At 40.1% G+C, this 18,918-nt stretch overlaps 1 protein-coding gene across 2 annotated transcripts in view; it reads left to right on the top strand.

The window, feature by feature from the left end:
* GCLC (glutamate-cysteine ligase catalytic subunit) overlaps positions 1–17,169 on the top strand; it is a 37,943-nt gene extending 20,774 nt beyond the window's left edge. Inside the window, exons 7-16 of one of the 2 annotated variants that reach the window (XM_027644912.1) lie at positions 5,040–5,114; positions 6,021–6,137; positions 6,971–7,109; positions 7,626–7,738; positions 8,412–8,504; positions 9,253–9,357; positions 11,474–11,555; positions 11,652–11,755; positions 11,848–11,968; positions 15,484–17,169. In XM_027644912.1, coding sequence (XP_027500713.1) covers positions 5,040–5,114; positions 6,021–6,137; positions 6,971–7,109; positions 7,626–7,738; positions 8,412–8,504; positions 9,253–9,357; positions 11,474–11,555; positions 11,652–11,755; positions 11,848–11,968; positions 15,484–15,689 — 1,155 coding nt within the window. In that variant the 3' untranslated portion in view covers positions 15,690–17,169. The remainder of the gene's footprint in view (positions 1–5,039; positions 5,115–6,020; positions 6,138–6,970; positions 7,110–7,625; positions 7,739–8,411; positions 8,505–9,252; positions 9,358–11,473; positions 11,556–11,651; positions 11,756–11,847; positions 11,969–15,483) is intronic. The other variant, XM_027644914.1, reaches the window with a different exon arrangement.
* Positions 17,170–18,918: the final 1,749 nt, after the last annotated feature.

Here is an 18,918-nt window from a genome sequence, read left to right as displayed (position 1 = left end):
GTTCCTAGCAGGACCTGTCACCCCATGGAGCACCCATGCTGGAGCAGTCAGTTCCTGGAGGCCTGCACCCTATGGAGCAGTTCATGAAGTGTAGCCCATAGGAAGGGCTGTCGTGGTTTAAACTCACCCAGTAAATAAATACCATGCAGTTGGTCCCTCATACACATGTACACCCCCACCCCTGGTGGTGTGAGGAGGAGAGTCAGAAAAAGGTGAAACTCATGGATTGGGATAAGAACAGCTTAATAATCTAGAATATAATTGTGCTAGTAATGAAAATGAGAGAGAGGGGAATAAAACTCAAGAGAAAAGTGATGTTCAGTGATACAGTTGCTCGCAACCTGCTGCCAAATGCCCAGCCAGTCACTGAGCAGCAGTCGGCCCCTCGCGACTAACTCCCCCCAGTTTATGTACTGAGCATGATGTCATATGGTATGGGATATCCCTGTGGCCAGTTGGGGTCCTGGCTGTGCTCCCTCCTGGCTTTCTGTGCACCTGCTCTCTGACAGAGCATGGGAAACTGAGAAGTCCTTGATTTAGAGTAAGCCCTGCTCAGCAACAACTAAAACATCAGTGTGTTATCAACATTATTCTCATACAATCCAAAACACAGCACTGTTCCAGCCATTAAGAACAAAATTAACTGTCCCAGCTGAAGCCAGGACAAGGACTCCTATTGGAGCAGTTTTCGGAGGACTGTCCCGTGGGAAGCAGCCCATAATGGAGCAGGGGAAAAGTGTGAGAAGTCCTCCCCCTGAGGAGGAAGGAGCAGCAGAGAGAACATGTGATGAACTGACCCCAGCTCCCATTCCCTGTCCCCCTGCACTGCTGGGACAGGAAAAGGTAGAGAATTTGGGAGTGAAGTTGAGCCTAGGAAGAAGGGAGGGCTGGGTGTTTTAGTTTTTATTTCTCATTATTCTACTCTGATTTGACTAGTAATTCAGTTAATTTCTCTGGGTCAAGCCTGTTTTACCTGTGACAGTAACTGGTGAATCTCACCTCACTGAGTTGGGTCAGGGTGTGGATCTACTGGAGGGTAGGAAGGCCTGCAGAGGGACCTGGACAGACTGGATAGATGGGCTGAGACCAACGGCATGAGGTTCAACACAACCAAGCATTGGGTCCTGCACTTTGGCGACAGGAACCCCAGGCAGTGCTACAGGCTGGGGCCAGAGTGGCTGGAAAGCTGCCCAGCAGAAAGGGGCTTTGGTGTGCTGATTGACAGCCAGCTGAACACGAGCCAGCAGTGTGCCCAGGTGGCCAAGAAGGCCAATGACATCCTGGCCTGTATCAGGAATAGTGTCACCAGCAGGACCAGGACAGTGATTCTTCCCATGTACTCAGCACTGGTGAGGCCACATCTCAAGTACTTTGTTCAGTTCTGGGCTACTCAATTCAGGAAGAACATTGAGGTGCTGGAGCGTGTCCAGAGAAGGGCAGTGAAGCTGGTGAAGGTTCTGGAGCGCATGTTCTGTGAGGAGTGACCGAGGGAGCTGGGGGTGTTTAGCCTGGAGAAGAGGAGGCTCAGGGGAGGCCTTATCACTCTCTACAACTGCCTGAAAGGAGGGTGTAGCCAGATGGGGGTCAACCTCTTCTCCCAGGCAACTAGTGACAGGCAAGAGTCTTAAGCTTCACCAGGGGAAGTTTAGGAAAAAATTCTTTACAGGTGAGATGATTAGACACTGAAATGGGTTGCCCAGCAAGGTGATAGAGTCATCATCCCTGGAAGTGTTTAAGGAAAGACTGGACATGGCACTTAGTGCCATGGTCTAGTTGACTTGGTGGTGCTCAGTCATGGGCTGGACTCAATGATCTCAGAAGTCTTTTCCAAGCTAGTTGGTTCTGTGATCTCTCCCTGTCCTTATCTCTATCCATGAACCTTTCATCACATTTTCTCTTCCCTGTCCATCTGAGGAGGCAAGGTGGCTTTGGTGGACACCTGGCATCCAACTAGGGTCAATCCAACACATCAAGTTTATTTGTTTGCATTATGTTTATTTTCTGCTGATATTCAAATGTGGTTAGATGACTTGCTGGAAGGGTCAAACCACATTTGATCAAGTACCTGCTCCTAGAACTCCAGCACTTTCCAAGTGTCAAAGATCATCTTCCATTCTGGTCATCTTTGAGGCATAACCAAAGGACACTGTGAAGATGGAAACTGAGCTGTCTTGTAGGAATGTGAGGAAGTTTTTGGTTATTCATTTTGGGTATTTTTCCTCTTCCGTATTCTTAGAACAGCAAAGGAGGGAGTGGCAAGAGGTCATGGGAATATTTTTTAAAATAAATAGCTTTCTGCTCTTGTATAATTTTATTTTATTTACGAACATCATGAACTCCTGTATAAAGTTTCTCATTCTCAAATATTTTATCTGTCTGATAAGGACTTGTCTTCTCCCTGGTTGTACCATGAACCTATCAAATCCACATGGATAGCTGTCTTCTGTTACTATGTGTTGGGAGACATTCTTGGTCCTGTTTTCTTATTTTCATTCATTTGCTGAGTTACTCCTATCTTACAGTATCTTCCCTTTAAATCCAGCTGCTGAATATTGGGAGTGCTTTAATCCTTCCAATTTCTGTTTGTTTTTAATGTTTCTCTGTCAGCCTGATGCTGGGGGCTGACTGATGCCTTAGGTAGTTGCAGTATATTTGACATTGATAAAATGTGCCTGTTGCCACCACCATGTTGGAAGCAGAGCTAGGAAGAGGCTAGTGTAAGTCTTTATGGAATTAAGGGAAATTCTCCAGGCTCTTCTTGTTTCATAGCAGTGGCAGAAATAACCCCATAAAAAGCACTTCACTTTGAGACTGAAAAACTACAAAAACCGAATAAATAGAAGTTATTGACAGCTGCTAAGTATAGTTTCTTGTCAGTAAGGGCAAGTTAGGGAGAATCTGATGAAGTGGTGAAGTGTACATAATACTGTGTGGTTTTACAAAGTGTTAAGTTTGGTATGGCATATTTTGTATCATCTCTCTCTTATTTAAGACCAAAAAAAGAAATCCAACCTTATAGTTCAGTCATTGTATGAACTTCAAAAAAAATTAGTAAATTCCTGTTTAAGGAATACCATTTCACTAGTCCCCATTCTTGTAATCAGTGGCCAAATTCAAATTTGGTAGTCCTGTTATAATCAAAGGGAGGATGAAAACAAGGCTGGCAGCTGCTTCTGGATCAACTGATAATTCCTGATAACTGACTAAAAGAAAACATGTTTTCCGCGCCTATTTTTATAAAGTAGTTTGCAGTATGCATACTTCCTTTTGTGTTTTGGGAATGGTTCTGTTGGTTTGGTTTTTGTTTTGTCCCTTTTTTATTACTGTGCACCAAGCTACAACTTGGTGTGATGTATTTCCAGGGTTAAAAATAATGTCCTGATGAGCTCAGCTGGGACAGCCTGCACTGGCAGTGGGGTGAGAGGTGCTGCCCCTGCAGTGCCTATAGCCCTCCTCTGGAGAAGACAGCCATGCCCTTTTTCTCTGTAATGGGATGTTTGTCTAGAAACCATGTTGAATATCATATTTATTGTGGTTTGGAATAAACATAGAAGGGGAGGCAAATATCAGTGTCTGGGGAGAGAGTATAGGTGGCTGTCAACCCACCTCCACTCCAAGGCTAGCTCTCTAGTGCTGAATGTCCCAAGTTAGTGATAAGAAATCATACTTAGCTGCTTCTCTGCAAGATAATTAAATAATCTTGTCCTTTTAAAGTGTGGATTTTTGTTTGCTTGGATTTTTTTGTGATAGCCACTTGAAGGATAGACACAGAAGAAATATATTGTCTACAGCACAACCGTTTTCTAACTTGGAATGTTTTAGTGAATGTTGGCTGCAGATTTAAAAAGACAAACAAAACAAATACAAACAAATCCCATATTCTTCCCACACCACCGTCACCAACACCCCCCTAGAAAAGCCCACCACTGAGGCACCAATGAACTCAGGGGTTTTGGAGGGATTTGTTGGTTGGGTTTGGGTTTTTTTAAGTCTTAACTTGAGGTTGTATTGGTTTTCAGTGGCAAGCTGAGAACATTTATGTTTTGTGGAACTCTAATTATTATCTGTGGAACAGGAAAGTCTGTGTTTAGCTGGCATTCTTCAGGACAACAAGCAGTGATGGTGTTCTAGAGCTGAAGTGTGTTGTATAATGTAGTGGTAGTGGTACAGGGGTACACTCCCAACTGAGTTATCCTCTGATATGTAAATATGTAAACTGCTAAGATGAAGAGACTTTTGAGGTGATTGATCACTCTGCATTTTTAAAATGCATAAAGTGTCGGTTTGAGAAGTCTAGAGGGTAAGGTCTGCTCCTAGAAATGTATCTTGTGTTTGATGTTGCTCTCAGCAAATTTCACAAAAAGATTACAAAGCAGTTATATTTTCCAGTGGCCTATATGTGGTAGGATTTCCACAGTATTAATGGCTTCTGCAAGTAACTTTTCTTTTCCATCTTTTACTGTGTTCTGACCTCTGAAACAGGCAAAACTGGACTTTTTTTTTAATGAAAGTTACAGTAGACACACGGATATTTATTTTTTTGCAGTTTTGCGGGATCAAAGGCATCTTGAAATGTTCTTTTAAACAGGATTAGCGTCACATAAAACAAATGTTAGATCTACAGTAAAGTCTGACTGTTGTTCTAAGTAAGTAGGTTCCTGGCTTATTTCCTGAAGGTGCATTACCAACCCTTGTGTATTGTAGATGTTAACTCAGTTTTCTTTGATTCTGGCAAGTGTTTGTATATTTAGCCTCATCATGGAAGACTTATGGTCTGCAATCTTTTAATAAACACGGAAACAGCCTGGAAAAAAAACTTGTAATATAAATGCTACTGATAGGTGGGCAAAAATGTGTCCAAGACATAGGAGGGGGATCCACACAAAAAACCCCACCCAAAGTCAACCAACCAACCAAAAAAAATCTACAATTTTTGGTATTTAAATAATTTTATTATATCATTGATTTTTAAATCTAGGAAGATGATACTTGTAGTATGATTATAGAAATGGTGATAGCGACTGTACTACTTCCAACAGGTAACATTCCAGGCTTGCAGCATTTCCGAAGCAAGGTATCTCTATGATCAGCTAGCCACAATTTGTCCCATTGTGGTAAGTAATGGACATGTGTCAGATGAACTTTTCCTTAGTGTCAAAAGCCACTACGTGTAAAAAAAAAATAAAATTTAAATTACAAGCTCACAAATTTGGTGCTCTGGGAGAAGTGTCAGACTATTTCTAGGTTGTCACATGAGCTGTGTTATCTATTTAATGTGCAAACGACACCACAAAACAGATGATACCTGTTCTTTCCCGGTCCTCGTATCTGTTTCTTCTCCTCTGCCCTCACTCCCACATGCACAAGACTCCTGTTGAGTAGTTCTAAATATACATTCGGGGTGGTTTTTCTTGGAATCAAGGCAAGTTCACTCCTGAAAACAGTTTTTAATTTTTCAACTCTGCACTGGTGTTACAGAGGATTTCAGCTTAAGTTGTTTAAAGCTGTCCCTTTTGTAAGCATGTGGTCATAAACAGATGTTTATAGCAGGTGTTACAGAAATAAAGTATCTCTATGGTCTGGATGGTGAGCAGATCCTGCCCTGAGTGAGGTATGTTCCAGCTGTGTTGCTAAGGTACTTGACCAAACAAAAATTAACAAAATAAAATGCCTGCCAGGTGAACTTGTAAAGTTTCAAAGTGTGCAAGCAGAATACTTGCTGATTTGTCGCAAAATTGCTTCTGCCTATGTCATTTTTGTGTTCCTTAAATGCTGATCTGTAGAGGTAAAAACATTTGGAGAGTGTCAGATGCCACTTCAGTAATGCAGCCTCCATCTAAGCATTTTCTGGAGGTAGCAGTTGAGAAATTTTCGGTTATACAGGCTTTGGCTGTACGTTACACTGAAGTATATACTTGAGTTACTTCTGGACCAGCATGTTTCCCTTTCCAGTAGGGCTGTATTTTGCTTTTGGTTCCTTGGCCTGTCCTTTGTTTTCATATGAAATTGTTTTATTTTAGATGGCTTTGAGTGCTGCATCTCCATTCTACAGAGGCTACGTGTCTGATATTGACTGTCGCTGGGGAGTAATCTCTGCATCTGTAGATGATCGAACACGCGAAGAGAGAGGGCTAGAGGTGAGTAATGTTAGGTTGTAGATGTCTGGGTTTTTTCAGGTAAAAAAGTTAAATCTCCTTTAGCATCAAATTCTGCTTGTGCTCATCAGAATCCCTAAAGAGGGAATATAGTGGGTTTTTTGGAAAATATAGGAAAGATGGTGTAAACGCTCACCTTGGTTGTACAGTTTGTCTTAGCAAATATATATTTTTAATTAGGTATGGAATCCCAGTCCTCCACAGCTTGCTGAAAAGGGCCCCCTGTGATGAAACTTCTCAGTTTGTGCTTGAGCCCAAAAGGCAAAAATTGCTCTGGATTAAATAGCAGGTGCTGTGCTGCCGAGTAATATAAACTAGAACTATGTGAAGAGAGCCAGATGTCAGAACTCGAACCTAAAGTTTCTCTAAGAAGGAATTTGCATTCAAGGCACTTAGAAAATAGTTTTAATACTAAATCATTTTAAAAATCTACTTGAAATTTAAAAGCATCTCTAACAATGTACATGTAGTGAAACTGTATTGGTATGTGTTGCAATAGTTGTAATAATGCTTTCCAGGTACTTGGGGTAATGGTATATTACATCAGGAAGAAGTTTCCACTTCTAGAGAATTCTAGTCAATGTGTGATGACTGGTTTTTTGCTCAGATACATATGTCTGCAAACAAAATAGTCATAATTCCAGGACTGCTTTCTATTGATCCTATTTAAGACTCATGCTTTTTTAATAATTTTAATTGAGACTGTAGGGCCTTTTTAAACAGGGTAATAATTCTCACATAAGTGTCATTAGTGAGCGAAACTTAGGTAACATTGTTAACAAGCTGTTAAAATATTGTATTCTTAAATTATATAGCCACTGAAGAACAACCATTATAGAATCAGTAAATCCAGATATGATTCCATAGACAGTTATCTATCTGAATGTGGTGAGAAATACAATGACATTGATTTGACAATAGACAAAGATATCTACGAGCACCTAATAAAGGAAGGTAAGTGCTTGCTTCATTATGAGCAGGTTAAGAATTATGTTTGCAGTGTGTGGGGATATTTTGGTTTTGTTCTTGTTTGTTACAATCATTGTGCAGCCCTCAGAGTTACTCCTACTCAGGAAGTGTCTGTGTAGCGTGGTCTTGAGAGTTTTTTAAAAAGGATTCATTTATAACAGAAACTGTCCCTAATGCATCAAACTGAGTTTCTCAAGCTGGAGTTAATATTTTATCTTTATGGAGAGAGCAGAACTGCTTTAGGAAACATGGCACAGAGTGCATCAGAAAACAGGAAGAAACAGGCAGCCACACCAATATTCTGCCATTTCCAAACAAGAACCTGTTCTTTTTTTTTTTTCTTTAATCATTTCCTTCCTTCCTGAAGTCATCATTTAAACTTTAACAGGATGTGGTGGGTTGAAGGTAGTGTTGCAGAGTTGGATGTTTTCAGTCTTGTAAAAAAATTTTTCCTAGAGCCTGTTTTGATATGTGTGAATTGTTTGAATTTTCATTTTGTAGGTATTGACCACCTTTTGGCACAGCATATTGCACACTTGTTCATTCGAGACCCATTGACTTTGTTTGAGGAGAGAATACATCTAGATGATGCAAATGAATCCGACCATTTTGAGGTTATGTCTGATTTGGAGGAATTTAGTAAATATTTTCATATATGTAATTGTTTATTCTTTAGTACTGCTTAACTGGAGGATGGCTGTATTAGCTAAGAATTTTTTCATTGCACTTTCACTTCAACTAGTTCTTTAGCATGACTTTGCAGTTATAAGCATATTATTTCTTTTTTTTATCTTTTATTTAGAAGGTGATGGCTTATACTTTAAACCAAATAAAATAAGAAGAGCCCAATTTATAGCTATGTATATAAGTGTTAAGGGGAACTATCTGTTTTTGTGGCCTCCTAAAAACTGGTTTGCATTTTAGTTATGTAGAAACGTCTCTCTTTTACAGTTTTGTGAGATAATAGCTATGGTGATATTAGGTATTTTTAGTTTGGGATGTGTCAACCCCTCCTAAATAAAAAAGTCAGCTATATACTGGTGCCCTAGTATCTTGTACATAATACTCAACCACAATAGCATGAGAAAGTGTAACGTATTTGCTCCTAGAATGGGTACTTCTATTGGGGGTTTTAGGAAGTCGTGCCACTTTGGAAGCACTTCCCTAACTTGATTGGCTGTTCCAAGGAAAATATCAGGACTATAGTTTATCTGCTTATTTTTCTTTGATTATATTACAGAATGATGTGTATCTTGACTGTGACAGATTATTTCATGTGCTTTGCAGAATATTCAGTCTACAAACTGGCAGACAATGAGGTTTAAGCCACCACCTCCCAATTCAGATATTGGATGGAGAGTGGAATTCAGACCTATGGAGGTAAGAAAGACGTCAGTATGCACAAGAGCGCATTTCCTTATAAGTGGAAAAGTACCAGGCATTATGCCATCCAGTATCAAACTCTTATTACTTGTGCTGTGGTTTCTCCCCTCTGAATTGCTAGATGCAAGTGAAGTGGACAGCAGTGTTTAATCAGACGTGAACTGTGGGAATGTAACTGACAGGTGAATCCACTGCAGCACAGCAACGCATGCTAATGGATTTGGGGTGATGGGGAAAGGAATTAGGCTTGTATTAAAGCAACAGTAAACAAAGCCCCATTTAGCTTCTAGAAACTGTATTTTTCCAGTACATTTCCTGGTACTGAACAATTCTACTGTCATTGTTTTGTTTTTCATGAGTGCTTTAATTCTGTAGCTGTCAGTTTCTGAGCTCTCTGAATTTAATCCCTTTAAGGAGTTGAAATTTAAAAGCTACTATACATCTGTAATTAGACAGAGAGCCTGAAGGTGCAGCTTATTAGATAGTCTTTTGAAACACAAGTGTGTTTTGGTATCGAATTGAAGGTTGAGTTTGTTGAAGCATGTGTGTGTGCATTGTGCATTTCCAGTCACTGCTGATGATTCCTGTGTGTGCGTCACCATCTTGGTGGGGGGGGTGGGTATGTGAATACAAGCACCAACGTGAACATTGGAGTCAAAGTGTTTTAAACTGTCCTCAGTATTTGACTGCTTGCACGAGTGTGTTCTCACTGCAGTAATTGACTTTCTAATCCTTTCATGTCTAGGTCCAGTTAACAGACTTTGAAAACTCTGCATATGTTGTGTTTGTGGTATTGCTAACCAGAGTGATTCTGTCGTATAAACTGGATTTTCTCATTCCTTTGTCCAAGGTAGGTGTGAAAGATCAGATCCATTAGAAATAAATGCAATGTATTTGCCTGATTTTTATCCCCTGCAAGCTAGGAAATAATATTTGTGCACTTACAGAATAGTCATTTTATCTTTCAGTCAGTTTTCATTTATAGCAGTTCTTTGAATTGATGTCAACTCTACAGTATTAAACAATTTTACTGCTGTCTCATGGAATTAAACTTATAGACAAATGCTGTAGGACTTTCTGTGGTGCCTAGCAGTGTCTGACTACTACAGAAATGTCAAGAAATACCATTGCCACAAGGCTGTTTGGAGGCTGGGAAAAGGGCATGTTTGGACTATTTTACGTGGTCGGGGAAATAACCCGTGGAGGACAAAATAAAAACTTTAGGTACTTATTTTAGCATGACTGTTGCCTATGTCTCATGCTATTATTCTCTGTTTTGTTTGTATCTGGTGGAGAGGGAAAGGAGGAGTCAGCATGCTTAGTGTTACACAGTATTTGAGTGGAAACAAATACTGCTGATTCTGGTCGCAGCTGTGACTTGTATTTAGACAGACCAGCCATGCAAAATGTGCTTTTGCCTTAATCTTGTCCTCAAAATTGCTGAACTGTTTTGTGTGAAACTGTCCCTGCATATCCTCTTTCTGAGGCCTTTGACCAAAAAATGTCTTTTTAGATGTATATTCCTGCAGTGTTATAGGTAACTTTAAAAAAGGTCTTGTAGTGCAGAAGGCTTTTGACAAACTCTATACTGGAAAATCCTGCTTGTGTTGGCTACAGCATAGCCTTGTATCCTGTGGCTTTTCATAGTGTTTTCTAATTAAGCTGGAGAAAAACACTGAAGTTGTAAATTTACAGTAATGATACCATACATTTGGTATGACTTCTAAAATGAGATGTCGGGGAGTTCAGACTTGGTAAATAATGCAGCAATTTAGCACTTATATTACATAGTTACATTGTTATTTGAAGTGTCTCAAAATGACACAATTTTTAACTACTAGTTAAAAGTGAAAAAGAGATTAGCTGCTGAAAGAACCTGAACAGAACTGGGGGACTGGTGGGCTTAAAATTGCTTGAGCTCACCAAGTAATTTGGCAGGTAATGCAACATAGAATTGCACAACCATTGGTAAGCCTGCCTCTTTCAAGTAAAATAATAGGGAGTTATGGGGCTAATCTCACACTAATCTTTGCTGTCTGATTGAATGCGGTTGAACACTCATCAGCTGGGACTGGAGTTCTTTCAAACTTTCAAAACAGCCTGTTGTGTAAATAAGTTTCATAATATGAATAAAAGTAGACATTTGAAAGCAAAGCTTTGAAGGGTAAGAAGTAAAGATTTTACATTGCCCTTAATTAAAGGTCAGACAATGAATTCAGCAAATCCATATCCTTTCTTCTGAAGACAATACGGTAAAGCCGATGTCCTAAAGCTGTATGATGTTAATTCCCTGAGAACATACCGACCAAATAAGTTGGACAAAATCTTCCATCCAGAAAGACAGAGCAATGCTTATGTCATTTGCAGAGCACATGTACTTTGTCATTTGCAGAATTTTTGAGAAGTCTGCAATTTAGTACTTCTTTACTAGCAGTCTTAAGTTGAAACATCTAACAGATGTTTGGGAATGGAATAGATACAATTCCCATACAAAGTTACTTGAATGCTGTTTCCAAAAGTTTGTTTAATACGGTGATAACTCTTCTAAAGGCAGCAATGATTTTGTTAATAAAAGAAGCAAGCTGTGGCTAGGGAAATAGCAATTTTCTTCTTCTGTACTCATTTGAATTGCATCTAAATATGCAAAGACATCTGCCACATGGGATGCAACCTGTTAATCAGAAATTTTCCTGTGTTTTCATCCAAACTTAAATTAGCATAGCATGTTCTAACAGGAGACCATTACCTTTTTCCACTGGAGACCCAGTTTCATAAAAAGTCGTCTCTTCGTGGGTTTGTACTGGACACTGAAAAATGAAATCAAACTTATATCCACAGCTTGACCTGTGCGATGAAATAATAAGAAACATAGTAGATGTTTCAACTTATGAAACCAAAATGTGAGAGTTTGGTAGAGTCCTACTGCTCCAAAGGGTCACACATCTCTGAAATACTTCTTTTGCCAGGTGGATGAAAACATGAAAGTGGCCCAGAAAAGAGATGCTGTCCGACAGGGAATGTTTTACTTCAGGAAAGATATATGCAAAGGTATCACAACAAGCAATCTGACTAACACTGCTGTCAATGGTAAGTGCATCTGCTGCCTTCTAACCATTTCATCCTTTCCTTTTGTCACCCATGAAGGAGGAAATGCTGTTGTGGATGGATGTGGCTCTGCACAGAATGGGACAAGCACCGACACAGAAGAGTACACCTTGATGAGCATTGATACTATTATCAACGGAAAGGTCATAGCCTCTTCTACTTGGAACACACTCTATTCTGCCCTCCCAGAAACCAGACTGACTGTGTTTTATGCTGATTCTGTTCTCTTACACAGGAAGGAGTCTTTCCTGGTTTGATCCCAGTTTTGAATTCCTATCTTGAAAATATGGAAGTGGATGTGGACACAAGGTGCACCATCCTAAACTACCTGAAGCTAATAAAAAAGAGAGCCTCTGGTATGTTTGACGTTTTTGGACATCGGTTTTCCTGGCATTTTCCTGCTTTCAGTTGGGTAAAACTGATGGCAGTGGTGGCTGTCTGGTTTAAGTGTTGAATCATGAAAGCAAAGGACCTGGAGCATGTTCTCTGGCTTTAATCTGATCCTGTTTAATTTTGATTATTAATGTTTAGTGATCCATTTTAGAATTTAAATTAGTAACCAATAAAGAAACAGTTACAGTTTAGAGGGTAGCATATGTCCAATCCAAGATTTCTCTGTTCAACACCACTTACTGCTGCTTTGGCCACTTTGTAGTAGTTTGTACATATACTAACCCACTTTTCCGTGTCACTTGGGAGCTGTAAGAGTGAGGCTGGGTCTGGTAGCCTGCTTGGTGTTACTGGCGTGACTCCAAAGCATGCTGCTCCAAAGGATTCATAAGTCTAAACTCAGGTATGTCAGAGCATAGGACATAGGCTCCCTGATAAGGAAGCCCTTCTGTGAGTAGCAAAACTCCTTCAACACAGAGCAAACCAGGCTTTTCTGCTGTCTTTCCCATGTTGCAATGTTTTTCAAGACAGGTGGTATAAAGACTCTTTATTTTCCTTCTTAAAATGCAGCAGTATAATGAGTAAAAAATGTAGGCTGAACTTTAATTCAGAACTGAGCGCTTAGCACAGACTTCAGCAGCTTTTTAACTTTTTCTTTGCAAATCCGTTGAACACCTGCCTTGCAGTAAATTTAGCTAGATAATTTTAGTCTCATAATTCAAGAATTTTTTTCCTTTTTTTTTTTCCTCCCCAATTTTAAGCTGAAGTATTGCATTCCTTTTTAGTTCTTGAAAATTGCTGTAGAAACTTCTACAGCATGGGTATTCTAGGTAAAGACCTTTTCAAAGCTGAGCTGGAAATCTGGACTTTCTCTCACCTGGTAATTCAGTACTTTAGCAGTACTTCAGAATGGTAATAAGTTTTTAAATATTTGCTTGTCTGTTGTTGTTTTTTCCCCTTCAGAGAAATGCTGTTGAAAAAACAAGGAATGCATAAGTGACCTGGGTCCAACCCCTAGTGGCAGGTGTTTCCCTCCAAAGAACAGCTTTGCTACCTGGTATGCAAAGTTGCAGTCGTTGCAAAAGTCAGTTCGTGTATTTACACAGACCTAAAATGTGTGAGAGTGAGGTAGATAAGAATCTAGGGTTTATAGTTTAGCTCTAATGAACTGAAATGACTTTTAAATGATGCTTCTTAAGAGCCAGAATTCACAGAATAAAAAGCATTAGTTATTGTATTACTGTGCCGTGATGTTTCTCAGTTGTGAGCTTTAGATTATTCCAGTTTACTCACAATCTTAAATCAAATGTTCCTGATCTGCAGCCTGTCTAGCATGTCATGTCCACAAAGAGTGGCCATTTTTCTGATTTCTCTCCTCAAATGGTGAACACAGCACTCATGAGTTAAACACTGACACTTTAGCTGCTGTGGCTGTAACCTTGCCCTGATACCATCCATCTCAGCTTCAATTACATCCTCTCTTGCAGCACAGCTGGGTATTGCCCTCCTAGTCTCTGTCTAGGTGGTGTGTGACTGCCACCACTCAGTGAGACTACAGATTTGGTAGGCAGGCAGCAGGTGCTGACCACCACCAAATATTAATGAGAGCAGTATTGAGATAGAAGCATCAAGCAATCCTTGTCCTGCTGTGCTCTCCTGGCTCCCGGCTGCCTGCAGTGTGGGAGCTCTCTCGGCCGACGCTGGTGCAGTAGTCACAGTGCTTGATGAACGGTCACAAATGTGATTTCCATGATCTTTGCCTTGCCCTTGAAGCAGTTACACTTTTGGTTCCCATAAAGTCATACAGTAAGAAATGCCACAGTTCTATTATATGCACTTAAAAAAAGTAGTTCCTGTAGTTTTGAGTGTTTAGTTTAAATGCTCTTCCCAGTTATTCCATGATATGCCTTCTAGTTCCTATGTTGTAGGAGCACATTTTTCTACTCAATTCTCATCAACATTCATAATTGTTCAGACCTCTCCAGTACTTCTGAACAACTTCAGTTGCTTCTGAGCTTGCGATTCCCTTTGTCTTGTCTCTCCTTGCTTGGAAGTTGTCTCACACCTTTTGTCTATGGTATGATCTTTGAGAGCCACAGGCTGTGCTGCATGTTTACACTGTGACAAGGATGGGGAGTGCCTGGCCACTAGGTGTCTATGTTGGTGTGCACTGGACTGCTCCCAGCTCCTCCTGCATAGACAGCCTGTAAGGCTTTCAGTCCAGGAATGTGTCTCTTTTTTATGCCTTACTCTGCTCATCTCCTGACTCCACTGCTTTTCTTGCAGGCCTCCTGTTTCTTGTTGGTATGAGAAAGTTTTCCTGCGAGTTTTTATTGTCTTCAATAAAAAATGTTTCTTGGGTATTGGGTTTTTTTCTGTGCTCTTCTATAGAAATTCTGACCTCATTCCTTAAAACATGACTTCTGGTTTTTGAAGGACATTTTTATTTCTAATAACCTTTTTTATTCTGCTTTTCTTTCCTGTATTTTTTGCAGTTTTTCTTATTTGTGTTCATGTACCTCTGTCCAAACCACTGCTTGCATATTTTTAAACAGTCTTGGATGCTTTTTACTTTTTATTGTGTGTTCCTCCATGCTTTCTCCAGCTAGATTCCTCTTTCTTTTTATAATATTCTTAAACTGAAAACTTCTGTGGTGGAAGTCCTTGATTCTTTCCACTCTCATGAGGAAACTGATGTTCCAGTAGCTAGCCATAAAAGTTTTGCTAGGCTCTTCGAGCATCCCATCAGCCTATCTTAATGTCTTGCTGTCAGAGTTACCTTAAACTTGTAGTAGTTAAGGTTTGCCTGCATATGCGGCATTCAGGAGCAAGATTTAGCAGCCTGGCCTCCAGCTGCTACTTTCTAGGAATGTCAGTTCTCCTGCAAGTGGTGTGTGCTCTTCAATGACCCTGTACAGAAGTGTCGGGGACCTTTAGGCACTTGCTGACCCCTCAAAGTATTGTGTAGTGAAGCAGAGGCAGTGTGTACAAACCAGAAATTGGTACAATTGGGAACCTGCCTTGTTTTTGCTAGAGTAGCTGCCAGAGGGGGAAAGAATAGTAAGCAAAGGTGGACAGATCAAAACAAGCAGCGGAACTGGATGGATGAACTACAAAATTATTTTGTATATATATAGTTGTGTAGAGGTGTCTGTTGGCTCATCTCAGTCAGATTCTGTTAAAAGAAATGTTTAGGACATCTTGCTGTACAGTCTCTTGGTAACACCTGTTCCAGTAGCTACTTCTCTCTGCACTATGTCATTGCAACATCTGAGAGTTTGAAGATTGCACCAGACGAATGGCTTTTAGATCACCAGTGGTATGTCAGCTTAACTATGCCCGCAGTTTAGCCATATTTGAAAAACAAGAAGTGTTTCTCGTGAAAGCATGGACTACTCTTTAACTGCATATATAATGCAGAGAACTGTAGGTGCTAAATTAGATATATAAACTGTGACATTTGACTTCCCCTTGCCCACAGGAGAATTAATGACAGTTGCTCGATGGATGAGGGAATTTATCGCACAGCATCCAGCCTACAAGCAAGATAGTGTGATAACTGACGAAATGACTTACAGCCTTATTTGGAAATGCAACCAAATCGCACAAGGCCAGGCAGAGTGTCCTGAACTGTTGGGGGCGGGATTTAATAAGAAACAAAGTGGAAACAAAACTGACTCTTTGTAATGAATGAATGCTTCTTAAATAAAAAAAAGTTTAAGCCTTTTAGCAAAGCACTAGCAAAGATGCTGTGAATCTGATACAGTTTCATGGTGTGAAGACCAAAACAGGGTTACTGCACTATAAAATGGGCCGATCTGCCTAAATATTCGTTTAAGGCATCCTGAAATAGGCATATTCTTATTGCTGAGGTTTATACAATATACATGTAAATAGTAAAATATTTTTATGATTAACATCAATGTATTTTAATAACATTGTAACTAAAGTTATTGTGAATTAGCTTGTAACTTTTTTATGCTTATTCTAGAAAGAAAAATCGCCCTGAACAGCTTTGTAAATGTAATGTTACTTGTATATTATATGCATTCCAGTTACTGAATGTTTACTGTAATTTTTTTAACCTGGAATGTGCTAAGTAATTTACCTTATTGTGTAAGAAAAAACCAATTCTTCTGGATCTAACTGAATCACAGAAACTTTTTCCTTCCATTTGGGTTTTGAAAGTATGTAAGAACAGATAAATGCATGTGCATCCTAATTGTTAATCTTTACAGCAGTTTCTCAGTTGCCACAAGACTTGCATCTACTTGTAAACTGTAAAACTCAGAGGAACAGATCTGTATTTATTCAGATAATGCAAGTCAGCCTGCCTGCAGATGCATCATTATTTTCTTCCCCTCTGAAATAAGTCTGTGTGTTATCACAGTTCAGAAATTTGCCCAAGGATTTAACAAAAATGTAGTAATGGGAGATGTGGTGAAATAGAGGAGGAAAAGCTCTCTTCACAAAGGAACCAGAGACACCCACTCTGGACTTTGGCATTCCTTGTTTCCTGTTTCTCCCACATTGCTGATGTTCCCACAGTTGACAGTGACTGCAGCACAAAACCAAACTCATGTCCATTCTTCCTAAAGGTTGAGTTTTGTCATTCATTATTATAAATATTTTTGTCAGCATGTTTATTTCCTAAAAAGGTACATTATGTTGGTAGCTGAGGGTACCTACATAGCTGTAGTTTTGGACAACTTAATCCCCTCTAGAAAATAGTTACAAAGAGAAATTTTGGAATGCACTAATCCTTTGAATTTGGAGCAGGTGCTGGGAGTGACTGTAAAGTATTTAAAATTTAGCCATTGCAACTGTAAATAAAGCCAACTTAAGGGGCCTTTTTGATTTAGCTTCGTAACTGACTTCTAGATGTGAATTGCATTATGGGTAGATGATGCAGAGCTCAATGCAAGCATATATAAATACTTGAGGTGTAATGATTTTTTTAAAAGAACTAATGGAGAAACTGCAATGAAGAGGTGCACTAAGAAGAAGCTTTTATGTACTGAAATAGACTTTGTTCTGTGTTCACAGGTGTTCTTTAGAGAATAAAAAGAATGCTCTTTTTCTGCAGTGGTGAATTTGTTTTACTTAAGATGTAGGCATATGCTGATTTAGTTTCTGTAATAAGGAAATAAAAATAAAATTTGCAGTATGTGTTAGTCACTTGCATGACTTGAGCCCACATTTTCAGATTCAAAAAAAGAGGAGTTGTTTACCTGGCAAGTACAAGTCATCCAGACTCACTTTCGTCACAGTGGAGCTTCTCGGGACTAATGGCAAATGATCTGCCACCCCTGCAACAGAGAAATCCTTGCCCTTGTCAAGGTAGCATCTGGCTGATTGCACAGCATGAGCCGCTATGCTTGGAAGACCCCTAAAAATAGTTAGAGTGCTTTCCTGCTGGTACTGCATCAATACCTGTCCTTATTCCATTTCAGTTGATATCAAATTACCCTTCTGGCCTACTATGTGTCCTGTAAGTGAGAGAACATTTTGTCATGATGCCCTAAAAGTTGTGGCTGGAAGTTTCCCTCATGACTTCTTGTATGCATATTTTCAGAAGGAATAAGAGGCATCAAACATGGAGCTGCTGCTGTTTGTTGAGACATCCATGGTTGCAGTATCCAAGCAGTTTACATTCACTAGATGAAGAGTTAAGTATGTGCTCCAGCCTGCTCTTTATGGTGTGGCATATTGAGGACTCTCACGAGGGCAAACCAGAGTTGCTGCAGAGAGGGGAGGCAAACTTTGCTACTGGTTTTGAATATACCTTAGAGGTGGCTCTGTGGTATCTGCACCCACTCCAAGGTGGGGAAGCAAACCCTAGGGCAAGCCTCAAGCTCTGGCTGACTATTGCAGAGAACATGAGAAACTCCCTTGAGCTATGAATTTGGGATTTTTAGTCCTGCAGTCATCAAGTGCTCTCATGGGATTAATGACCTTTCCAACAGTCACCTGAGTAAAAAGGGAGGAGAAGAAGCATCAAGTAGCTGAGGTGAATTGTGATGATTCCTTGTCCAAATACTTTAGGAGTGCATCAGTCATGCCATTTCCTGTGATTGTTAATGTGTTGGCCCCAGTTCAGCCCCAGTAATATAGTTTCATGCCTTCCACTCAGTTTTCAGCTAAATCCTGCTATGATTTCCAGAGCTCTTGATGCTATAAACAGTATTCTGATGCCAGTTTTCTCTAGAGAGTCAGAGTACTTAATGTACAAGTGTATTTATTTCTGGATTATTTTAGTCATGCTTTTATTATGGCCTAAATCCTTAAAACATGGCTGGCTCCTTCTGTGTGTGCACAGAGCTCTGCAAGCAGCTTGCCTTTCTGGAAGTGATGCAGCAAGAGCTTCATATAATACTTTGGTCCTGTAAAAGCAACCTAACCTCTGAAACTAGCATCGTGCAACTTGTGGAAGTTGCACTTGAAGATTCTTGTTTGCAGTTATTTTGTTTACTTTTAAGTGGATTATATTTGATGTACTAATGTGGTTTTGCAGCAAATTGGAAAGGCACCTCCTGCTAGGTGGTGTCTTCCTCCTGCACAGGAAGTTGGTCACAGGAGCTGTGACAGCTCAGGTTATCGCAGCATTTATCTAGATGGTGTGAGCTGAGTTCCAACAGGAAATGATTTCTGCAATCCTTTTCCAAGAGCCAGGGACAGAGTGGGAAACAGCGATGGCCTTGCCACTGTGCAAGCCCTGCTCAGCAACAGCCCCAGCCTCGGTGGGTCACCGACACTATTTTAGCCACAAGTGGGAAGCAGAGCATCACACAAGCTGCTGGGAAGGAGGAAGAAGGAAGGGGAAAGGGGAGGAGGGGGAGGGAAAGGGGAAGGGGAAGGGGAAGGGGAAGGGGAAGGGAAGGGAAGGGAAGGGAAGGGAAGGGAAGGGAAGGGAAGG

Source organism: Corapipo altera, unplaced genomic scaffold (genome assembly GCF_003945725.1).
Source record: "Corapipo altera isolate COAL_440 unplaced genomic scaffold, ASM394572v1 2, whole genome shotgun sequence".
Taxonomy (NCBI): domain Eukaryota; kingdom Metazoa; phylum Chordata; class Aves; order Passeriformes; family Pipridae; genus Corapipo; species Corapipo altera.
This window is presented reverse-complemented; position numbering and strand designations above follow the sequence as displayed.